Raw genomic sequence first — 22,632 nt, 5'->3', positions numbered from 1 at the left:
AATACCTTTTCTCATGATTGGACACACCTGTCTATGAAGTTCAAGGCTTAATGAGCTAATCCAACCAATTTGGTGTTGCGAGTGATCAGTATTGAGCAGTTACATGCATTCAAATCAGCACAATTACAAGGCTACCCAAATTTTTGCACAGCCAGTTTTTCACATTTGATTTCATTTCATACAACTAAATACTGCTTCACTAAAAATCTTTGTTCGGAAAACACCCCATTACTCAGATATTCCTAGGAAATGAAAGACATACCACTGTTATATTTTTTGTTGAAAGTAGAGTAAATTATTATGCAGGCTGAGAGGGGGGGTTCCCAAACTTTTTCATATGACTGTAAATTCACCCGGTGTTACATCTGTCAGGGAAGGATGCTAAATAGATTCCCCGTGGCAGTCCTTCCCAACTCCCCTTTTCTGTGATTCTAGGGCGGGACTGGTCTGACAGTAAATGTGGTAGACTATTGAGTAATCCTGGTCAGCCGTTGAGCTTTGCACTAGATGAGAGTGACTTGTCTCAAGCTGCCTCCACGCAGTGTAGCCAGCCGGCAGAAAGCAAGATGGAAGTCCAAGAGGTGGATGCGGAGACTCCTGGCCTGTAGCGGGCGGCTACGTCATCTAACCGCACCCAGACGGGTAGAGAGGAATCCCTGCCCCTTGAAGTCAGACCGGATCCCCTCTCAGTTTCAATTTAATGCAACACTGGCTTCTTTCAAGGGAGAGCAATGGAGCGACAACTCTCTGAAACACGTGAAGAATGCAGTTGTTCTAGTCAATGGCCAACGCACTCATCAGCCCATGCCACAGGGACCTTGCTTCATGATAGAAATTGACCTATTATATCGGGTCGCAGAACATGAGGGGGAGGACCAGAAATTGCTGTTGATTCCACAAGCCTACCAGCAGCAGGTCTGTGAGTTGCCGCATGCCCACATCCTTGGAGGCCATCTGGGCTTCGAAAAGACTTTAGAGCGAATTAAGCTCCGATTTTTCTGGCTGGGAATCAACAAGGAGGTTCGTCGTTTTTGCATTTCCTGTCCAGAGTGGCAACTAAGGCAAATTCCTAGGAGGGACCGTGCTCCTCTTGTTCCCCTTCCCCTAATTGAAGTTCCCTTTGAGAAAATCGGGGTTGATATCGTAGGACCCCTAGAGCCCTCAGCCCGAGGATATAAATATATATTAGTCCTTGTGAATTATGCAACCTGATACCCAGAGGGCGTTCCTTTGCACTCGGCTACATCTAAAGCTATTGCACGGGAATTAGTAGGGGTCCTTTCATGAGTCAGCATCCCTAAAGAAGTCCTAATGAAGCAAGAGACGCCTTTTACCTTGGAAACATTCAAGGAAACTGCTAAGTTACTGAAAATAAAACACTTAAGGACCACAGTGTACCATCCTCAAACCGACGATTTAGTAGAGAAGTTCAATCAGACTCTCAAGCAGATGCTTCGCAAGGAGGTCAGCGAGGATGGGAGGAATTGGGATCAACTCCTCCCCCTCATTCTCCTTGCCTATTGGGAAGTCCCACATGTTTCTACTGGCTTCTCGCTGTTTGAATTGTTATACAGACGACAGCCCCTGGGTATTTTGGATATTCTAAAGGAAGGCTGGGAAGGAGAGGGTCTTCCCTCGAAAAACATTTTAGAATATATCGCACAGTTACGCGATAGATTTGGGAAAATTAAACCAATTCTAAAAAGTCATATGGAGGAAGCGCAAGCAGCACAGGCCTGCCTTTATGACCGCGGCACAACTCTCCGAGAATTCCGTCCAGGAGATCGCGTCATGGTATTAGTTCCCACCTCTCACTCCAAATTGCTCGCCCATTGGCAAGGCCCTTAGGAAATTAAGGAGAGGAAAAGGCTGGTTGATTATTTGGTGAAACAACCCAATTGTCGACCAAGCGAGTGGGTTTATCATGTGAACTTGCTGAAACAGTGAAAGGAGAAGGACCCCGATCCCTCTTCCGGTCAGACCTGCTCACTCTTTTCTCAAATAGACCCCCTTAATTTCGGCGAGGAATTATCTGCCAGACAAAGACAGGAGATGGAATCAGCTATCCGGTCCATCCCAGAGGTGGTGAGTGAAAAACCCAGTTGGACCTCTCTGGTTGCGCACGACAAATTGACTGAGCCGGGGGTTATTTTCCGAGAGTGTCCATATAGACTCCCGGAGGCAAAGAAAGTTGAAGTGGAACTGGAAGTCAAGTGAATGCTGGAACTAGGAGTGACAGATGAAAGCTTTAGTCCCTGGTCCAGTCCCATCGTCTTGGTTATTAAGCCCAACGGCAGTTGGAGGTTTTGCAATGACTTCCGTCGACTTAATCAGGTATCCCAGTTCGATGCTTACCCCATGCCCTGCGTGGACGACCTCCTCGAGAGACTGGGTCAAGCAAACTTCTTGACCACACTTGATATGATGAAGGGGTACCGGCAGATTCCTTTAACACTAGAATTACCAGAGCCTACGAAAAAAATCGTAGATCTGGCCCACCTTAAATCGCTTCTTAAATTCGTTAACACCTCTCCGCCAGCGTCTTTTGTCCTCTAAATGTGCTGATAAAGACAAGCTGCCAGCAGCCGGCTATTCCATCCCCCCTCCGACTTAGAACGTACACAAACTTCTCCCAGGTCATGCCTTGATTGATTATCTAAGAGCAGAGTTTTAGAGTGGAAATAATAGATCGTTATTTGGAACACACACATTTCATGTGTGTTCTGTTTCTACAGTAATCTGTCTAAACACATTGTTAAAACAGAAACTTTTTCATATTTTAGTAATAAATGTTACAAAATGTAGGCATAAACTATAGAATGTGTAAAACCTGAGTTCCAAAGATCAAATAAACACTTTCACAAAAGCTTCAAGAATGACACAACAGTTTCCGTGGCGTAGCACACTAAGATTTGCTTCTTAGAGCGCAGCAGTTTTGCTGTGCCTCACAGACCTGAGTTTGATTCCTCGCTGGGGATAAAGTGTTGCTTTTTTTTTCTTTTTAACCTCAAACGGACATAAAATTTATAAATTGGTATGCACTGTCAGTTAATGAGATCATTATATTTTCATGTGGGATGCTCCTTTTAAAATATTTACGAGTTCTATGAGTTTTTTCGTAGGCTCTGGTAATTCTAGTGTTAACGGAGTCCACGAATTTCAAGACCGCGTTTAGCACCCCAGCGGACACTGGCAGTATCATGTCCTTCCATTAGGGTTACACGGGGCTTCTGCAACTTTCCAGCGCCTGGTGGACAGAGTGCTCCATCCCCATAACGCGTATAGCGCTGCCAACCTGAATGACATCGTCATCTATTCCAGCACGTGGAAGGAACACATACGGCAGGTCACAGCGGTACTGCGGACATTAGGAGAGGCCGAGCTCTTCTGACTGAGCAAGGCTAAATATTTGGGCTACCTGGTGGGCCGGGGTACTGTGAAACCACAGTGTTCTAAATTAGATGTCATTCTGAAATGGCCCCCTCCTCTAAACAAGCGGCAGGTCCAATCATTTCTCAGTTTAGCCGGGTACTACCACCGGCTCGTACCTCGGTTTTCTGAGAGAGTGGCGCTCTTGACTGAGTTAATGAAGAAAGGAGCTCCCAACAGTGTGGTAAGGTCTGATAAGATGGAAGATGCATTTGGTGACTTAACACTAGTATTACCAGAGTCTACGAAAATACTCGTAGATCCATCCCACCTTAAAACCGTTCTCATCTCTCAGCCAACGTCTTTTGTCTTCTAAATGTGCTGATTAAGACGAGCAGCAAGCAGCCAAATATTCCATCCCCCACCACCGCAGAACATTCACTAAGTTTTCCTAGCTCATGCCTTGTTTGATTATCTGGGAGTGACTGAAGTGCTGCAGTTTTAGAGTGGAAAAAAATACTGTAGATCGCTATTTGGAACACACGCATTTAATGTGTGTTCCGTTTCTACAGTAATCTGTGTAAACACATTTTTAAAACAGAAACATTTTTCATATTTTAGTAGTAAATGACAAAATGTAGGCATAAACTATATAATGTATGAAGCCTGAAGTCCAAAGATCAAGTAAACACTTTCACAAAAGGTTCAAGGAAGAGACAACAGCTTCAGTGGCATAGTGGTAAGATTTGCTGACGTAATCAAGAGTCCCCAGTTCGATCCCCACTCACTCCTATATTTGCCGTTTTCAGTAGTGAGCTGCTCTTTTTGTTAATATTATACAGTACACACATACAGTGCATCCGGAAAGTATTCACAGTGCATCACTTTTTCCACATTTTGTTATGTTACAGCCTTATTCCAAAATGGATTAAATTCATTTTTTTCCTCAGAATTCTACACACAACACCCCCATAATGACAACGTGAAAAAAGTTTACTTGAGGTTTTTGCAAATTTATTAAAATAAAAAAACTGAGAAATCACATGTACATAAGTATTCACAGCCTTTGCTCAATACTTTGCCGATGCACCTTTGGCAGCAATTATAGCCTCAAGTCTTTTTGAATATGATGCCACAAGCTTGGCACACCTATCCTTGGCCAGTTTCGCCCATTCCTCTTTGCAGCACCTCTCAAGCTCCATCAGGTTGGATGGGAAGCGTCGGTGCACAGCCATTTTAAGATCTCTTCAGAGATGTTCAATCGGATTCAATCGGCTGGGCCACTCAAGGACATTCACAGAGTTGTCCTGAAGCCACTCCTTTGATATCTTGCTGTGTGCTTAGGGTCGTTGTCCTGCTGAAAGATGAACCATTGCCCCATTCTGAGGTCAAGAGCGCTCTGTAGCAGGTTTTCATCCAGGATGCCTCTGTACATTGCTGCAGTCACCTTTCCCTTTATTCTGACTAGTCTCCCAGTCCCTGCTGCTGAAAAACATCCCCACAGCATGATGCTGCCACCACCATGCTTCACTGTAGGGATGGTATTGGCCTGGTGATGAGTGGTGCCTGGTTTCCTCCAAACGTGACGCCTGGCATTCACACCAAAGAGTTCAATCTTTGTCTCATCAGACCAGAGAATTTTCTTTCTCATGGTCTGAGAGTCCATCAGGTGCCTTTTGGCAAAACTCCAGGCGGGCTGCCATGTGCCTTTTACTAAGAAGCGGCTTCCGTCTGGCCACTCTACCATACAGGCCTGATTGGTGGATTGCTGCAGAGATGGTTGTCCTTCTGGAAGGTTCTCCTCTCTCCACAGAGGACCTCTGGAGCTCTGACAGAGTGACCATCGGGTTCTTGGTCACCTCCCTGACTAAGGCCCTTCTGCCCCGATCGCTCAGTTTAGATGACCGGCCAGCTCTAGGAAGAGTCCTGGTGGTTTTGAACTTCTTCCACTTACGAATGATGGAGGCTACTGTGCTCATTGGGACCTGCAAAGCAGCGAAGTTTTTCTGTAACCTTCCCCAGATTTGTGCCTCGAGACAATCCTGTCTCAGAGGTCTACAGACAATTCCTTTGACTTCATGCTTGGTTTGTGCTCTGGCATGAACTGTCAACTGTGGGACCTTATATAGACAAGTGTGTGCCTTTCCAAATCATGTCCAATCAACTGAATTTACCACAGGTGGACTCCAATTAAGCTGCAGAAACATCTCAAGGATGATCAGGGGAAACAGGATGCACCTGAGCTCAATTTTGAGCTTCATGGCAAAGGCTGTGAATACTTATGTACATGTGATTTCTCAGTTTTTTTATTTTTAATAAATTTGCAAAAACCTCAAGTAAACTTTTTTCACGTTGTCATTATGGGGTGTTGTGTGTAGAATTCTGAGGAAAAAAAATGAATTTAATCCATTTTGGAATAAGACTGTAAAATAATAAAATGTGGAAAAAGTGATGCACTGTGAAAACTTTCCGGATGCACTGTACATTTGGTTTGTGTCTGTAACACACGGTGTGCATTTATATTTTTTTTAACTTTTATTCTCTCTAAATCACGATAACGATACATACTACCCCCCCCCCCCAAAGGGATCTGACGTTTTTATTTTTTATTTGAAACGGAATAACTGGAGATGTGAATGGTGTTTTGAGACAGTCGAACTGGACGTTCTCTCATCTGGAGGGATTAAAGCTGACACACAAACGCTGGCGAATCTGCCTTCGTCATATCTCACCGTCACTTGATTTTTTTTTTATTCAGTTTTATTGAGTGTTCCTGGTCATGCTGAATTAGTGTGCACTTTATGGTGTATGATGTCAAAAAAAAAAAAACAAACACAGATGTAGGTATATATGATATTTGGAATTATTCGTTTTATGACCTGTATAGTAAATTTCCGAAAACTTTGTGGCACGGATGCAACATTATTCATATTATTCATATTCATTCGCATAACATCTTGTGGTTTGTAATCAGTGACTGCATGTTTTTTTTCCCCGATCTTGCCAGTCCCCACATGTTGCTGTATGCTGTTTCTTTTGTACTCCAGGACATGCAGAGGATAGAACAGTACAGAGTAGTAAGTTCAGCGCTATACGCAATCATTAGATTCAAATGTTAACTGTTCACACACACGCAAGGATTGTCTTTCCTACATTTACAACGTGTGTACCTGTTACAATGTACATGCTTCTCTCTATGCTGTGGTTTCTATTACACACCTGAAAGAAAGAGACAATATATGTGAAAACATCATCGCACTAATGCAATATTATTTGAAAATGAACAGCATCAGATCGGGTGTGGATTTATGCTGGTGCTATTACTGAAAGAAAAAGAGATCAACATGTGCGTTGATCCTGCAGCACTGAATGAGCTCACACGCTCTAATATCCCCCCCATCCCCCCCCGATCTGACTCTAAGTAACAGCGCAAGTACAGACGCAAACCAAGTGTGATCAAGAGTCCCCAGTTCGATCCCCACTCACTCCTATATTTGCTGTTTTCAGTAGTAAGCTGCTCTTTTTGTTAATATTATACAGTACACACATACACTTGGTTTGCATCTGTACTTGCGCTGTTACTTAGAGTCAGATCAGGGGGGGGGGGGGGGGGGGGGGGGGAATGTAATGTTAGAGCGTGTGAGCTTATTCAGTGCAGCAGGATCATTGCATATGTTGAACTTTTTTTCTTTCAGTACAAGTGCCTTCCCTGTTTATTTATATATCTAGTGACTTTTCTGCATGTCTGTCTCTCTATTACAGAGTGCTCTGTCTGTCTGTGTATTATGGATCTTAAAAATAACAGTTATAAGGACAGTTGTTCATGTTATTTGCAGTCTCAATTGTTAAAAAATATTTTAAAAGAAGCATCCCACATGAAAATATAACGATCTCATTAACTGACAGTGCATACCAGTTTATAAATTTTATGTCCGCTTGAGGTTAAAAACAAAAAAAAAAAAGAACACTTTCTCCTCAACGGGGAATCAGACTCAGGTCTCTGAGGGACAGTAAGCCTGCTGTATTCTGAGACAGCAAATCTTATCACTACGCCACGGAAGCTTTGTATTGTTCTTGAACCTTTTGTGAAAGTGTTTATTTGATGTTTGGACTTCATGCTTCACACATTCTATAGTTTATGCCTACATTTTGTAACATTTATTACTAAAATATGAAAAAGTTTCTGTTTTAACAATGTGTTTACACAGATTACTGTAGAAACGGAACACACATGAAATGCATGTGTTCCAAATAACGATCTATTATTTCCACTGTAAAACTTCACTTCACTCCCAGATAATCAATCAAGACATGAGCTGGGAGAAGCACGTTCTAAGTTGGTGGGGGGATGGAATAGCCAGCTGCTTGCAGCTTGTTTTTATCGGCACATTTACAGGACAAAGGACGCTGGCGGAGAAGTGCGAATGGTTTTAAGGTGGGCCGGATCTACAAGTTTTTTCGTAGACTCTGGTAATTCTAGTGTTAAAACAGGCTCTAACTTCAGCACTTGTATTAACAACCCCTAACTTCTCTCTACCTTTAGTCCTCCAGATGGTCGCCTCGGACACGGGCTTGGGAGCCAAAGAGTCGATGGTGTTGAACACCTGTCATGTACCTAAGCCTGAAACTGTTGGATCGAGAGACTAGGTATGTGACGATGGAGAAGGAAGCCTTGGCGATTAAATGGATGATTACAAGAGACGAGACAAGAGTTTTATGACCAGGTATGTGGACTAATAGACTGATTGACCAGCTGACTACATCAGATGCCCATCTTACAGACAATGCACTTAAAAAAAAAAAAAAACTTACAGGAGTTTCTCTAGTGATAGTTATCTTATCTCTACATTTTATTAGTTCATTGTTCTCTTATTTCAGGGTTAATTCATCTAAGGCTTATTAATTTTGCTAACATTTGAAAAAAAAGTTTGTTAAGATGAAAGGAAAAGAATCACTTTGCTGTCCCAATATAAGCTAGAGTATTTTTCAGTTTCTTTGTTACACCTTGCCTGATGAAGGGGCCTTAGCTGCTTCGAAAGCTTGCATTTGTAATCTATTTAGTTAGCCAATATAAAGGTGTCATTTCACCCTACTTTCTCCTGTTAATATCTTCCAGACATTCGAATAAAGGTTTAAGAGAATTTGTTTTGATCTGTTTCAGTGGAAAATATATCTGTGTATCATCAGCGTAGCAATGGAAAGAACTATTTTATTTTTTAAAATGGGCAACATGTACAGTGAAAAAAAGAATATCCCCCAGAATAGATCTCTGAGGTACCCCATGGGTGATAGACGCCAAGGAGGGGGAGAACTTGCCCAGGCTGACTGAAAGCCTTCTGCCTGTGAGGTATGACCTGACGCATTCCAAAGTACTTCTTTGTATACCCACATACCGCGATAAGCATGTCATGGTCAGCTGTTTCAGATGCTGCAGTTAGATCTAAAAGAACCAAGACAGCAGTATCCCCAGAGTCACTTATTAAAAGCGCAGACTCCATGCTGTGGTGTGCCATAAAACCAGACTGAAATACCATTTTCATTTAAATAAGTTTGAAGCTGTAGAAAGGCAACCTTCTCCAAAAGTTTAGAAAGAAAGGGCAACTTGGAGATGGGTTTGAAGTTTGATAAGTCTGTAAAGTCCAGATTTGTTTTTTTAATTAAAAGTTACCCACAGCATGTTTACAACTTGTTAGGACTGAACCAGTTTCACAACATCTATTTATAATGTCTAAAATGCTAGGTTTGACACTTCAAAAGCATATTTATAAGACGAGTAGGAACAATATCTAGTAGACAAGTTGTAGGTTTAAACTGACTAATTACTTCTGCCCAAAAGGGGAGAGATACAAGATCAAACTGATGAAAGACAGCTGTACATGTAGGAGGAACAGTGAAAACTTTAGTATTTATTGATTTGGATATCCATGGCTACTGTTACTCATCTCACCTTCATCTTCATCATTGGCTGTAACTGTAATGACAACATATCCAACATCTTCATCTTCTCCCAGGCTAACTTCATAAACAGACTGAGGAAAAACTGGGGTATTGTCATTAACGTCTGTGACAAAGATTCTGAGATATGCTGTGTCTGTAAAAAATATAGCAAAAAACATTTATCAGTGATATGTCCAAAAAACTTTAAATTGTAATATGTCTATCTAATCTAGTCTAAACTATTTTAGGAGAAATTTAATCCACACTTTGTCTCTTAAATTTATAATAAATGGCATAGGGGTGAACGCATAGAGATATTTTGAAGATGAGTACCTATGAAATATTCGAAGCAGATATTTGAAGATGGCAAGTATTCACAGTCCTCTGTGTGAAGTGTGGCATAACTTTATATATCCAAACTTAGTTGAACAAATTGAGAGTTGTGTGGGGCTGGAGCCTTTCCTAACAGTAGTGGGCACAAAGCAGAGACCATCATGGCAGAGTCCACGCAAACACACAGCCCCACGGCTGCAGGCACTTCCTTGTGCAATTAAACTTGAAATTTTTGCTTACCGTGTAAAGATATATTTGTATTTAACTTCATCTCCAACACATCTGCAATTGTGGCAATTTTACTGAGTCTACAGCAAATGCTAATCTATATTGTTTGTTGTTATCTCTCAAAGGAATACAATTTTTGCTTCATTTTTGTACACATTTATATAAATTATAAAGAACAGTAGATACTCATTTGAGATCAATTAACACTAAAAATATGTTTGTTGAACTGTAAGGTATTGCCTTTTTCTCCAAAATGTACCCTGGATATCCTCCTCTTGTGTGTTTTATCACTGGCTCTTCAGGTGATATATTATCATTTTTTTAAAGTGTAGGTAATAATACTGAATGCTTTTCTGCTATTAAGGACTTTTGTTGTCTCCTCACAAAACTCCTGCATATTACTGTAGCACTGTTTGCTCTGTCTAAATTTATATTATCTCTGCACTAACATTCCTAGTTTAAAAGGAAGGAATTTAATTTAATTCTCAAACCTATGTAGTCCACTTCAGGATCATGGATGATCTGGTGGTACATTACTTACATTGAATATGATGCCACATGAATTTTGAAATGTTACTATTAATTGCACCATTATAAAACAATAATAAAATACAGCCATCTCAGAAGTACAAAATATCTCATACTAAATATCTTATATTGTTTATACAGTAGATTCAGAAAAGTATTTAGACCCTTTAACTTTTTTCACAATTTGCTATGTTGCAGTGCAATAATCATTTAAATTAGTTCTTCCCCACATCAAGTAACACTCAGTACTCCAGAATGACAAAACTAAAGCAGCATTTTAGAGATTTTTGCAAATTTATTAAAAATAAAAAAACTGAACATCACATTGACATAAGTATTTAGACCCTGTGTTATGACATTTAAATTACCCGCATCCCGTTATATTGATCATCACTGAGATGTTCCTATACCTTGCTTCAAGATCACTTGTGGTCAATTGAATTGACTGGGCATGATTAGGAAATATAAGGTCCCACAGTTGACAATATGAATCAGAGCTTAGACACAATTATATTGAGGTACAGATCTGGGGAGGGCTACAAAAAAATTGTAAAGCAATGAAGGCTCCAAGGATCACAACATATAATCCTGCAGCAAACTAGAAGCCAGTTAAGGGAAGCTGAGGCTGGTGCGATGTGATTCCGTATTCATGTGTATGGAATGCATTGTGTTTTAAGACTTCCAGGTACATTTATATTGCAAATACAATTCTGTATATGAGGCACACTTTCATCAAAACATTTTTTCTTTTACATATCAGCAACAGATTTTATTAACATAGCCCTTGTTAGCTTTCCTAATCTTCCCTTACTATTTACTGTGAAGATTATACCCTCTAGCTGATGCAGAATGACGAGGAGTTTCAAAGTAATTTCAAAACATTGCACCTCTGTATGATTTGAGGCAGCATTGGGAACAGTACTCTTCAATTACATTTTAAATCATGTATGGAAGTCATACTGTACACATTTCTCTGACTACATAAAATGTATTTGGTTGACATATTATAGATATGCAAACCTTATTGAAATAAAGTCTTTGCTTGTTTTTCTGACAGCCTTGGTATCACAATAACTGTTAGTTATTTAATAGCTCTATTCTAATGGTGCATTAGTAAATAATGAAATTTCTATAGTAAGAACTTACAATAAACTGTTATTCCATCTTCTCAAGAATTTTAACCAACCTACCATAATACTGTGGAACATTATGTCCTGTTTACTTAAAATTATGAAAAAAATTTATGTACTTTATGAAAAATGATACAAACATTTTTTTAAACATGACAAGTGTTTTTAAGAATATAGTAAGGACAGTATAAAGCACTGTAGTTAAGTTTTTAAATAACAGTGCCCCTTTTGGTCCATCTAAAACAAATACAAATTTTTGAGAATATGGACACAGATCTCACTTTGATTATGCAAGGACTGAATAGACCCAGAAACTCACATCTTCACAGAACCTCCCACAGAATTACTTATGGAACATGGTCACACGCTTTCTCACAAAACACATGTACACCAATTGGGCATACTTTCATGTCCTCTCTGGTATCCTGTTAATGGGAAATAGCTGGTCCACTGTTCTGTAGCCTGGACAAATCCACATTGCTCCTCCTGGATCTGAGGTTCCACAACTGAGAGGAGTCTCCTTTCCAGTGCCCTGGCATAAGCTTTCCTAGGGAGGTTGAGGAGTGTGATCCCCCAATATTTGGAGCACACTCTCTAGTCCACCTTTTTAAAAATTAGTACCTCCATAACCAGCCTGCCATTCCAGGTGCCTGACGAGCATGCAACATTGAAAAGAAAGATGTCATTTTAAAAATGCTGATTGGTGATATTTATGGAGCCTGCTATGAGAAAGAGGCCTCCTAAACCTCTGTGAACATCTAATAAGAAAGGAATAAAAGTCAATTTTAAGAAAATCTATTCTTTAAAAGAAGAAATATTATTACAAATGAAAACAAAAGGTAAAATGTCGAAATTAGAATTCAAGTTTGATTAAATCCAAAGTTTCACCATTTATCAGTGCTAGATTGCATACCTGTGTTAGGCTCTCCATGCAGTCCTGTTCGAGATGATTCTGAGTTATCTTGAGACTGAAGTTCAATTAGGTATGTTTCTTTTTGTTCTCTATCAAGAGAGGCCGTGATATATATGGTTCCTGTCTTTATGTCAATATCAAACAACAGATAATCTTTATTCACATCCTTTAGAATCTTATAGTTAACCTGAAAGCCATAAAATATGTTTTATAATGAGTCAGGTAAAGAAAGTTTAAAACTTTTATATATCTAGACTGACCTCATTTGTAAAATAATACAAGTTTACATTCTAAAACAGAAAATATGTTTTTGTTCTAACCATTCCATGTTGTCCAGAGTCTAGATCTTTAGCGAAGACTTTTGCTATAGATGTACCAATTTTCGAGCCTTCTGAAACTGCAGCCTCAAATATTGAAGACATAAAAAAGGGGACATTATCATTGACATCTGAAAAGAAAAAGAAAAGTTTAATAAATTACCCAACCACTCATTTTCTTATCCATCTTAAACTACTCAGGTACACAACTATTCGTTATAAAGATACGATAACACAAAATGGACTCCTGGATAAAACATCTTTATTTCAGAGTACTGTTGTATACACTCTTAAAAATAAAGGTGCCAATGTGGTTCTTCAGAGCAATACCATACGGGAAAAATTTTTGGTTCCAAAAAGACCCATCCTCAATGAAGGTTCCAGAAAGAACCTTTATTATTTAGATCCATAACAGGCTCCATACAGTAGATTAGATTAGATACATTTTATTAATCCCAGGGGTGCAGTGAGAAGTTAAGCAAAATGACAGCTTTTATTGGCTAACTAGAAAGATTACAATATGCAAGCTTTCGAGGCAACTCAGGGCCCTTCTTCAGGAAAGATGTAATGATATACATTAATCCCAGGGGAAAATTCAGATGCATACAGCAGCAGAAACATAAAAAACAAACATACATACTCACAGGACAAATAATAATAAACAATTAATAGAATAGAGAGTAACAGATTTGTGAAATACCAATGGCTCATAATTTTAAAAGCATTCTTTTTGCATATACAGTAATGCAGGCTAAATCCATACTTTTTTTAATCTGTTAGTGTTCTAGCTATATTAGCCTGTTATACTTTAAAGATTTCAGGTTACTTCTACACACTATTTCATCTATTTTCATCCTGATAGAAAAACTCATTTGAAGCTATATATATCAGGAATATATTGTAAAAGGTTGGTAGAGTAGTAGCGCTGCTGCCTAGCAGTAAGGTATTCAGGGTTCATGTCCTGGGTCCTCCCTGCATGAAATTTGCATGTTCTCCCTGTGTCTGCGTGGGTTTCCACTAGGGGTTCTAGCTTACTCCTACAGTCCAAACACATGCAGGTTAGGTGGACTGGCAACCCTAACTAGCCCTAGTACTGTAGGTATGAAGTATGTTTGTGTGTGTGAGTGTGTTCCCCTGAGATAGACTACTCTGTGCCAGATGATTATTCCTGCTTTGAGTCCTACCTTTGCTGGGATAGGCTCCAGAGTGAGCCTTCTCAGGTTTATGTAGGCTTAGAAAATGGTATATAGTAACTTTTAAAAAACAAGCATACAAAGTAATGTCAAGTTTTTCCAGGTTAACAGTGTTGTTCATTGGTGGCTACTGATCCCACAAAATAAGAAGTACTTAGTACCTTTTCACTGCATTGGAGAAATTTGGGTTTGGCCCGAATATTTGTGCTTGGATCAAACTACTGTATACCAGTCCAGAAGCTTCAGTTTGTATTAATAACATTTGCTCGGACTACTTTAAACTATAACGTGGTACCAGACAAGGATGTCCCTTGTCGCCACTGTTGTTTGCAATCGCTATTGAACCACTGGCGGTTCACTGCCGAAATTCTTATCAGATAAAGGGGATTGTCAGAGAAGGACTGGAACAGAAAATTTCTCTATATGCAGATGATATGGTCTTATATATATCGGACCCAGAAAACACTGTCCCTGCTGTTTTAACAGCACTAACAGAATTTCAAAAGATATCTGGTCTTAGAATTAATCTGAATAAAAGTATACTCTTTCCAGTGAATTCACAAGCATATAATATTAGATTAGACACCCTACCTTTTACCATAGCAGATCAGTTTAAATACCTAGGGGTAAATATCACAAGTAAACATAAAGGTCTTTATCAACAAAATTTTGGCGTCTGTATGGAAAAAATTAAGCAAGACTTACATAGATGGTCAACCCTTCATCTCACTCTAGCCGGAAGAATTAATATTGTTAAGATGAATATCCTTCCCTAAACTTCTCTTTTTATTTCAAAACATTTCAATATATATCAATAAATCGTTTTTTTAAACAGTTAGATTCAATAATAACCTCATTCATTTGGAACTCAAAACACCCACGTATCCGAAGAGCGACCCTACAAAGACCTCAGGCAGAAGGTGGCATGGCTTTACCTAATTTTCAGTTTTATTACTGGGCAGCAAACATACAAGCCATAAAAACCTGGACACAAATAAATGAACATACACAGGCTTGGTCCGCAATAGAAGTAAAATCCTGTAGTACTTCTTTATATTCCCTGCTCTGCTCTCCAATAAATGAAAGTTATCGCAAATATACTAATAACCCAATTGTGCTTTACTCACTCAGAATATGGAACCAAATTAGGAAGCATTTTAAGATGGAAAATCTTTTTATCAGTGGCACCTCTGCAAGAGAACCACCTCTTTCAACCTTCGCAAGTATATCCAGTTTTTAATACCTGGAAAAGTTTTGGGATTAAAATGCTCAGAGATCTTTATATAGACAACATATTTACATCTTTTGAACAATTACGTTCAAAAATTTAACCTCCCAGCTACACATTTCTTTTACTATCTTCAAATTAGAAATTTTGTTAAACAGAAATTGCCCGATTTCCCCCACCTTGCACCCTCCACAATGCTGGAAAAAATACTGCTCAATTTCGAGGAAACAAACACTATTTCCGCAATATATAAAATCTTATTAGAGTCCCTACCTTTCAAAGATCCAAGAGGACATTGGGAAGAAGATCTCTTAATCAATATATCAGAAAAGGAGTGGAAGGTAGCAAAGCAGAGAATTCACTCGAGTTCTATATGCGCAAAGCATAGAATTATTCAACTAAAAATTATATATCGAGCTCATCTGTCTCGCTTAAAACTGTCCAAAATGTTTCCAGGCCAGGATCCAACCTGCGAGCGCTGCAACCAAGCTCCTGCCTCACTGGGTCACATGTTCTGGGCCTGCACCAAACTAACATCATTTTGGACAAAAATTTTTAAGTGCCTCTCTGACAGCCTTAGTATCACAATCCCTCCTAACCCACTAACAGCTGTGTTTGGTGTCCTTCCAGATGGACTGGAATTGGAGAAGGACAAGCAAACGGTGATTGCATTCACTACACTTTTGGCACGCAGACTTATTTTGTTAAATTGGAAGAATCCTAGTTCTCCTCTTATAAGTCAGTGGGAAACCGATGTTTTATATTATTTGAAATTGGAAAAAATCAAATTTTCAGTTAGAGGATCTGTACAAAATTTTTTCAAAACATGGCAGGATTTAATCAATATTATTTTAGAATAAGAGAATTAACTATTATTGCATTTAACTCCCTTCTCCATCTCATATTTATATAGATATTTACTTCTTAAAAAGCTTAAAGCAATTTTCCTTTAGCTAAGCTCTCCTTCTCAGGGGTGGGGTTTGATTTGTCTTCAAATTTGTTGGGTTATAAATTGATCTGTTTGTATGGAATGATTACAATGAAAATTAATAAAATAAAAATATTAAAAAAAAAAAAAAAAAAAAAAGAAGTACTCATCATTTCTATAGTTTCTTTGCTACCGTAGTAATCAGTGGTCAATGAAAAGCTTTGATACAAACTAATATCAACTTCGCATTTTCCTTACATTAAGTTACATATTTTTAGTTAACACTGTAATTAAAAGACCGTGACTTTGATTTATCTGTATATTGTTTGCTGTGTGCTATATTCTAATCTGTCGTTATTGCATATAAAGTAAATTGTGCTAATTTTTAAGGTACCACTTTCAACTGAATGCCAGTTACTGTTAAATCAATATAAATGTCTATAAAGTATGCTTTATTGTACTAGTTTTCACTCATCCAATCATTCATTTACCTAAAGATAAATTAAGTACCTAAATGCTATATTGTATTCTATTTGTATTGTATTCCTATTGTATTGTATTGTATTCCTATTCTGTTCCTCTTCTCAGTACTCAAATGTGGCACCTGGTGCCACGGCCCACCTGCCAAGTTGTTTTGCCTGCCTAAGGTAAAGTGATGGAGGATCGCAGGAATCGTGGGAAAGAGGGGTCCTTTCATCAGATTCGGATTCATCGGATTGGCTGGCCCATCGCTGTTTCAGCCGTGGAATGGCCAAATGGGGGAGGCAGCTTGATGGATGAGGTTTCCAGGACTCTAAACAAATCCAAATCTTATTATGTGATTATCATCTACTGTTAAATTCTGCTCCGTACCTCTAAAATGTTTATTTATATACTGTATTGAGGATTTGTTCTGTTCTGTGTATTGTATTGTATTGTACTGTATTGTATTGTATTGTATTGTATTGTATTGACCCCCTTCTTTTGACACCCACTGCACGCCCAACCTACCTGGAAAGGGGTCTCTCTTTGAACTGCCTTTCCCAAGGTTTCTTCCATTTTTTCCCTACAAGGTTTTTTTTTGGTTGTTTTTCCTTGTCTTCTTAGAGAGTCAAGGCTGGGGGGCTGTCAAAAGTCTGGGGTCTGTCAAGAGGCAGGGCCTGTTAAAGCCCATTGAGGCACTTCTTGTGTGATTTTGGGCTATACAAAAATAAATTGTATTATATTGTATTGTATACAGACACTGAAAAGCCTAGTTTTATTGTTCAATTTTAGCTGTCCAACCATTTTGCTTTTGCTGTCATTTAACATCATTTTTATACCAACAGATTTAATATTATGTACTTTTCACATCTACCATGCCAAAAAAAAACTATAAATTAAACTGTATTTGTGATTTTAAGAATATAATAAGGACACTAATACATCACTCTCACAACACACATACTGTAACTGTAGTTAAGTATTTAAATAACAGTGCCACTTTTGGCCCATCTTAAACAAATACAAATTTGATTTTGTCTGTATACTAGATGGTTTACCTGAAATAGTAATATATACAGTTGCAAAAGATGATAGTGGAACTGCTGCCACAGTCTGTGCCCTAATGCGAAGTCGGTAGAAGTTTGTTGTCTCAAAGTCAAGGGGCTCGGCCACAAAAATAGATGCTGAACCATCATCCTGGTTTGCTTTGATGTGAAACCTCACTTGCATGTTGCTCTCTGGAACCTGACCATTCTCTAGATTGTAAGTGACTGCTGGACCTCCATCTCCTAGATATGAAACAGCCCTAAAATTCTGGAAAAATAAAGATAAAGTTTAAATGTACAGATTCGACTAAAACACAATTTTTGAATGGCACAGATGTTACTATAGAACAACTAAAGAAAATGACAAACTTGGGTAATTAACACTAAACACTTTTTGCTGTACACTGTACACTTTTAGCTGTATCTTATGTATTTTGGCTAGCTGACAAAAAAATCACCTTTAAATTTTCCAATTTTTTATCATTTATATCATTATATCATTTTATTACAATTACCAATTTGAGATTTCCGAATTCTGTTGTCTGATTCTCATTACAATAAAACTTGCCCCTCCATAAGCATTTGGTTCCAGGGCAGAAAACTGTGGCACACAAACTACTCGACAACCCAACACAGATATTTCTGCCTCGTCTTCATATAAAGCAGCGTGGTGAAAAATTTCCTAAAAGTGATGAGGAAGGAGCGTGAAGGATTTCAATATTTGAGACAGCTGTTTCCATGAATAGCTGATGCCACGATTAAGGAAGGCATTTTTGTTGGTCTGCAAATTAAATCAATCATCAATCATCAATGAAAAGCTGTGTGAAGATCTGTCAGGCTGTCTCTCATAATTACCAAATTTATTGAGGAAGCAAAATTTTTGAAAAGAACAGTCTGGTGTTATCAGTAATTATCAATTACTATACAGTTAAGACAAAAAATATTTAAGAACTATAAATGTAAATTGAGTTTCAATATGGAAAAAGGTAATGCCATCTACTGTAGGTACAGAATGGAAAATACCATAAAATTCATAATAATTCAAATGCTAAAATATTTGTGTCAGTTCATCTCACATGCCAGAAATGACCAGTGTTATTACATTAAGGAAGTGTGGAATGAACAAAAAATAAATGAATCTACAATGTATAGGCAGAACATTTTGGCTGTTAAAGGTGTAGCCATTTTTTTAGACAGTAAACTCTTCACTCTGTCATCTCATCGGTTTTTAATGTCCCTGTTAACATAATTAATGTCCAAATCTGGAAGATCATATGAGTGGTGATAAAAAGTCTTGATAGGAGAAATGTAAAAACTGGGTCTGCTAAATTTAATTGGAATGTAGGAAGCATTAATGTGTGTTAAATGAATTAACTATTTTATATTTGTGTTTTTAACATATTCTTCATCACCATGATTGCATGCTGTTCTAGTTATTTAAACTTTTATTTCCTAATGTTCCTGTCAGAAGGCCTTTCATTCACAACATTCGCAGTCATTTGCTATACTCCACTTATTGTAAATTATCATACTGGGATACAATTATGGGAGCTGACTCCACTAAAAAATATGAAATGATTTACAAATGACAAATGAGAGTTACAAATTTAAGACTATGGCAAATATACAAACATTTATAAATTTCTTTTCAAAGTTAATCTCATACTACACTGTATATACTTTTCTAAATTCAGAATAAGAGAAGAAAAAGACCAACTAATTAAACAATAAGATTAATTAGACAGAAAATGATTGACTGATTCAGAAACTGGTTGGAACAAAACTAACTAGCCACAGGGGTCTACAGGACTGGGGTTGGGAACCACTGCTCCAGAGGACTAAAACTACATGGGTCAGGTTATTTGAAAACGAGCATCTTCTTCTCAGGTTAACCTCTAGCCATCCATCCATCTTTTTAATTAGCCTCTTTCATTGACAGACGTCTGATAGATTTACCATACTATACAGTATGTGCTAACATACAATACTCGGTGATATACTGGAACCTTGTCTAAAGTTAGCCCTTGTCTTAAAACCAGTTCTTCCAGGATGGAGTCTATCTTCTTGCAACCTTATAAATGAAATGAAAACGTGAAAAATGGATGGCTTCATATAGAGTTTGAATTTTAGCAAGTGCTTTTTATGTTGTATTTTGTATTTTTTAAAGTCTGTTTGATCCACAACCTTACAGAAGGAAAAAAGGAAAAATCCTTAATTAATAGATTCATAATAGAGAAAATAAATAAATCTTTATCCAAAAATTAAAGAGACACATGCACTAGCCATAAAAACTACCTTGGGAGTAAACTGTTTTTAAAGTCACACTTAAAAACTGAACTTTTGTCAGGAAATAATGAGCAGATGTTTGATTCGGCAAGAATTCTTTCTCAGATTTAATGTTCTATGAACTCTGGGTATTCTTTGCTGGTACACATTCTGGTAAACTCTGGCCCAATACTGTTTTTTGACAGGTCTTAATCAAGAAATTGTTCAAAAATATCCTTGACTAAAATATATTTACCATACAGCCAACAGGTGAAAGTAGGAGAAAGCACAGGTTACAGAAGGTTGTTTATTTATTTTAAACACAAATAAACTAAAAAAGTAAAAATAAATAATAACTACCCAAGCTTCATGAACAAATGTCTTGATGGTGGCACATTAATAATATTATATATGAAATTATGTGATTGTATGCACTTACAGAAGTGCACTATGTTAGGAAAAGGTGAAATTAATTAAAGTAAAATTATAATATACATATTCAAGTATGCTGCCTTTTTGTGTACAACCATTTTCAGGGATTTTAGTCCACTGTAGTGAGTACCTCATGTTACACTTACTACCGTCAATGGCAAATATTTACACATATGAACATCTATAATAACAGCAGTGAGAATTCTACCCAAAAGGCGATGCATGCAGATTGCACACTGTGGCATGTTCCACATTTTACCTTTGTGGTAGTTGCTTTGCCAAGCATTAATGGCCGATCCCGAGCATTTTTTGAGAGAGCCAGAATTCTGCCAACATCACAGTGAACATAAGAAGTAACACAAAGGGTTATAATATTGTTGCTGCATAATTTTCTTATATTTTTGCAGTGTAGACATGAACAGCTCAGCTCAGAATGATGTGTACTTCAATGCATGAATTAGTGAGATTGCAGGAAAATTCCTGACACTAACACCCAGTGTGATAATAGTAAGCCACAGAGCCTTTGTGTATCTCTTGTGTAAAACTATGTTAAATACTTCCATAGTGTCTGTAAATTGGCTTGGGATAGGATTCACTCTGGAAAAGTAAAAATTACATTTTTTGTTTGCTCCTTACCAATATTTTGGTGTCTCGTATGATGTTCTCTGGAATAGTTACCCAGTATTCTTGACTCTCCCACTGTGGTGGCTGATTGTGGATGCTGGTAATAGTCACAGTAAGATTCACAGTGCTGCTTCTATTTCCTCCATCTGTAGCAATAATTTGGCAGGTGATTTGTGACATCTGCAATGATATAGGATTTTTTTACAGATACAGAACTTGCATATATCTTTTTAACCTGTTACGAGTGACAATATATTAATGTGTATCTTTAATTGCATACTATACATATCCATCAAATAATCCGGAATTCATTAAGATACTGTAAATACAGTATCATGAACATTTAAAACAAAATTTAAGGTTGCTTACAAAGTAAAAATCAGTGATGCACACCATTTTTAAACCCACTGAATCTAACTGGAAGTCACAAGTGGTTAGAGCCTATCACAGCATTATCACACAAAAGGCAGGGACCAGGAGCCTCATGCATAACGCTGTGTGTAGAATTCACACTAAAACATGGCGTACAGACAAAAGCAGAAATGTGCTTATGCACAAAAAAATCCAGATGCATACATCTGTGCGAACCCCAACTTCCACGTTCTTCCGCTCCATAAATCCCGGTCACAGTGAAAAGTAATGCACGTGCACATGCCTGCTGCCCCACCCCAACTCCTCCCAGAATTACGCCTCTTTGAATATGCAAATCAATATAAATAGCCCTTAACACTAGAATTACCAGAGTCCACGAAAAAACTCGTAGATCCGGCCCACCTTAAAACCGTTCTCACCTCTCTTTTGTCTTCTAAATGTGCCGATTAACACAAGCAGCAAGCAGCCAGCTATTCCATCCCCCACCGCCGCAGAACGTTCACTAAGTTTTCCCAGCTCATGCCTTGTTTGATTATCTGGGAGTGACTGAAGTGCTGCCGATTTAGAGTGGAAATAATTGATCGCTATTTGGAACACACGCAGTTCATGTGTGTTCCGTTTCTACAGTAATCTGTGTAAACACATTTTTAAAACAGAAACGTTTTTCATATTTTAGTAGTAAATGACAAAATGTAGGCATAAACTATATAATGTATGAAGCCTGAAGTCCAAAGATCAAGTAAACACTTTCACAAAAGATTCAAGGATGATACAACAGCTTCCGTGGCGTAGCGGTAAGATTTGCTGACTTGTAATCAAGAGTCCCTGGTTCGATCCCCCACTCACTCCTATATGTGCCGTTTTCAGTAGTGAGCTGCTCCTTTGTTAATATTATACAGTACACACATACATTTGGTTTGCGTCTGTAACACACGGTGTGCATTTATAGGACTTGTAAAAGTTATCTTTTTTTTTACTTTTATTCTCTCTAAATCACTATCATGATACATACTACCGCCCCCCCCCCCACCCCCACCCAGGGATCTGATGCTGTTATTTTTTATTTGAAACGGAATAACTGGAGATGTGAGTGGTGTTTTGAGACAATGGAACTGAACATTCTCTCATCTGGAGGGATAAAAGTTGACACACAAACACTGGCGAATCTGCCTTCGTTGTATCTCACTGTCACTTGATTTTTTTATTCAGTTTTATTGAGTGTTCCTGCTGATGCTGAATTAGTGTGCACTTTATGGTGTATGATGTCAAAAAAACAAAAAAACACAGACGTAGGTATATATGATATTTGGAATTATTCGTTTTATGA

General features: G+C 38.1%; 1 protein-coding gene and 1 long non-coding RNA gene across 2 annotated transcripts in view; one reads left to right on the top strand and one right to left on the bottom strand.

Annotated features, from left to right (window-relative positions):
- si:dkey-22o22.2 (neural-cadherin) overlaps positions 1–22,632 on the bottom strand; it is a 299,017-nt gene that overhangs the window by 114,452 nt on the left and 161,933 nt on the right. Inside the window, exons 12-16 of the mRNA XM_028817759.2 lie at positions 20,946–21,113; positions 17,625–17,880; positions 12,759–12,886; positions 12,439–12,625; positions 9,317–9,460 (exon numbers count right to left, since the gene is read on the bottom strand). Of these exons, the coding sequence (XP_028673592.2) occupies positions 9,317–9,460; positions 12,439–12,625; positions 12,759–12,886; positions 17,625–17,880; positions 20,946–21,113 (883 nt within the window). The remainder of the gene's footprint in view (positions 1–9,316; positions 9,461–12,438; positions 12,626–12,758; positions 12,887–17,624; positions 17,881–20,945; positions 21,114–22,632) is intronic.
- The window catches only part of LOC127530104 (uncharacterized), a 589,449-nt gene continuing 574,511 nt past the window's right edge, over positions 7,695–22,632 (top strand). The window contains exon 1 of the long non-coding RNA XR_007936636.1: positions 7,695–7,787. This is a non-coding gene — a long non-coding RNA (uncharacterized LOC127530104). The remainder of the gene's footprint in view (positions 7,788–22,632) is intronic.

Source organism: Erpetoichthys calabaricus, chromosome 13 (genome assembly GCF_900747795.2).
Source record: "Erpetoichthys calabaricus chromosome 13, fErpCal1.3, whole genome shotgun sequence".
In the NCBI taxonomy this organism is placed as follows: Eukaryota; Metazoa; Chordata; class Cladistia; order Polypteriformes; family Polypteridae; genus Erpetoichthys; species Erpetoichthys calabaricus.
Note: the sequence above shows the minus strand (reverse complement) of the source record. Positions and strands in the feature narration are given on the sequence as shown.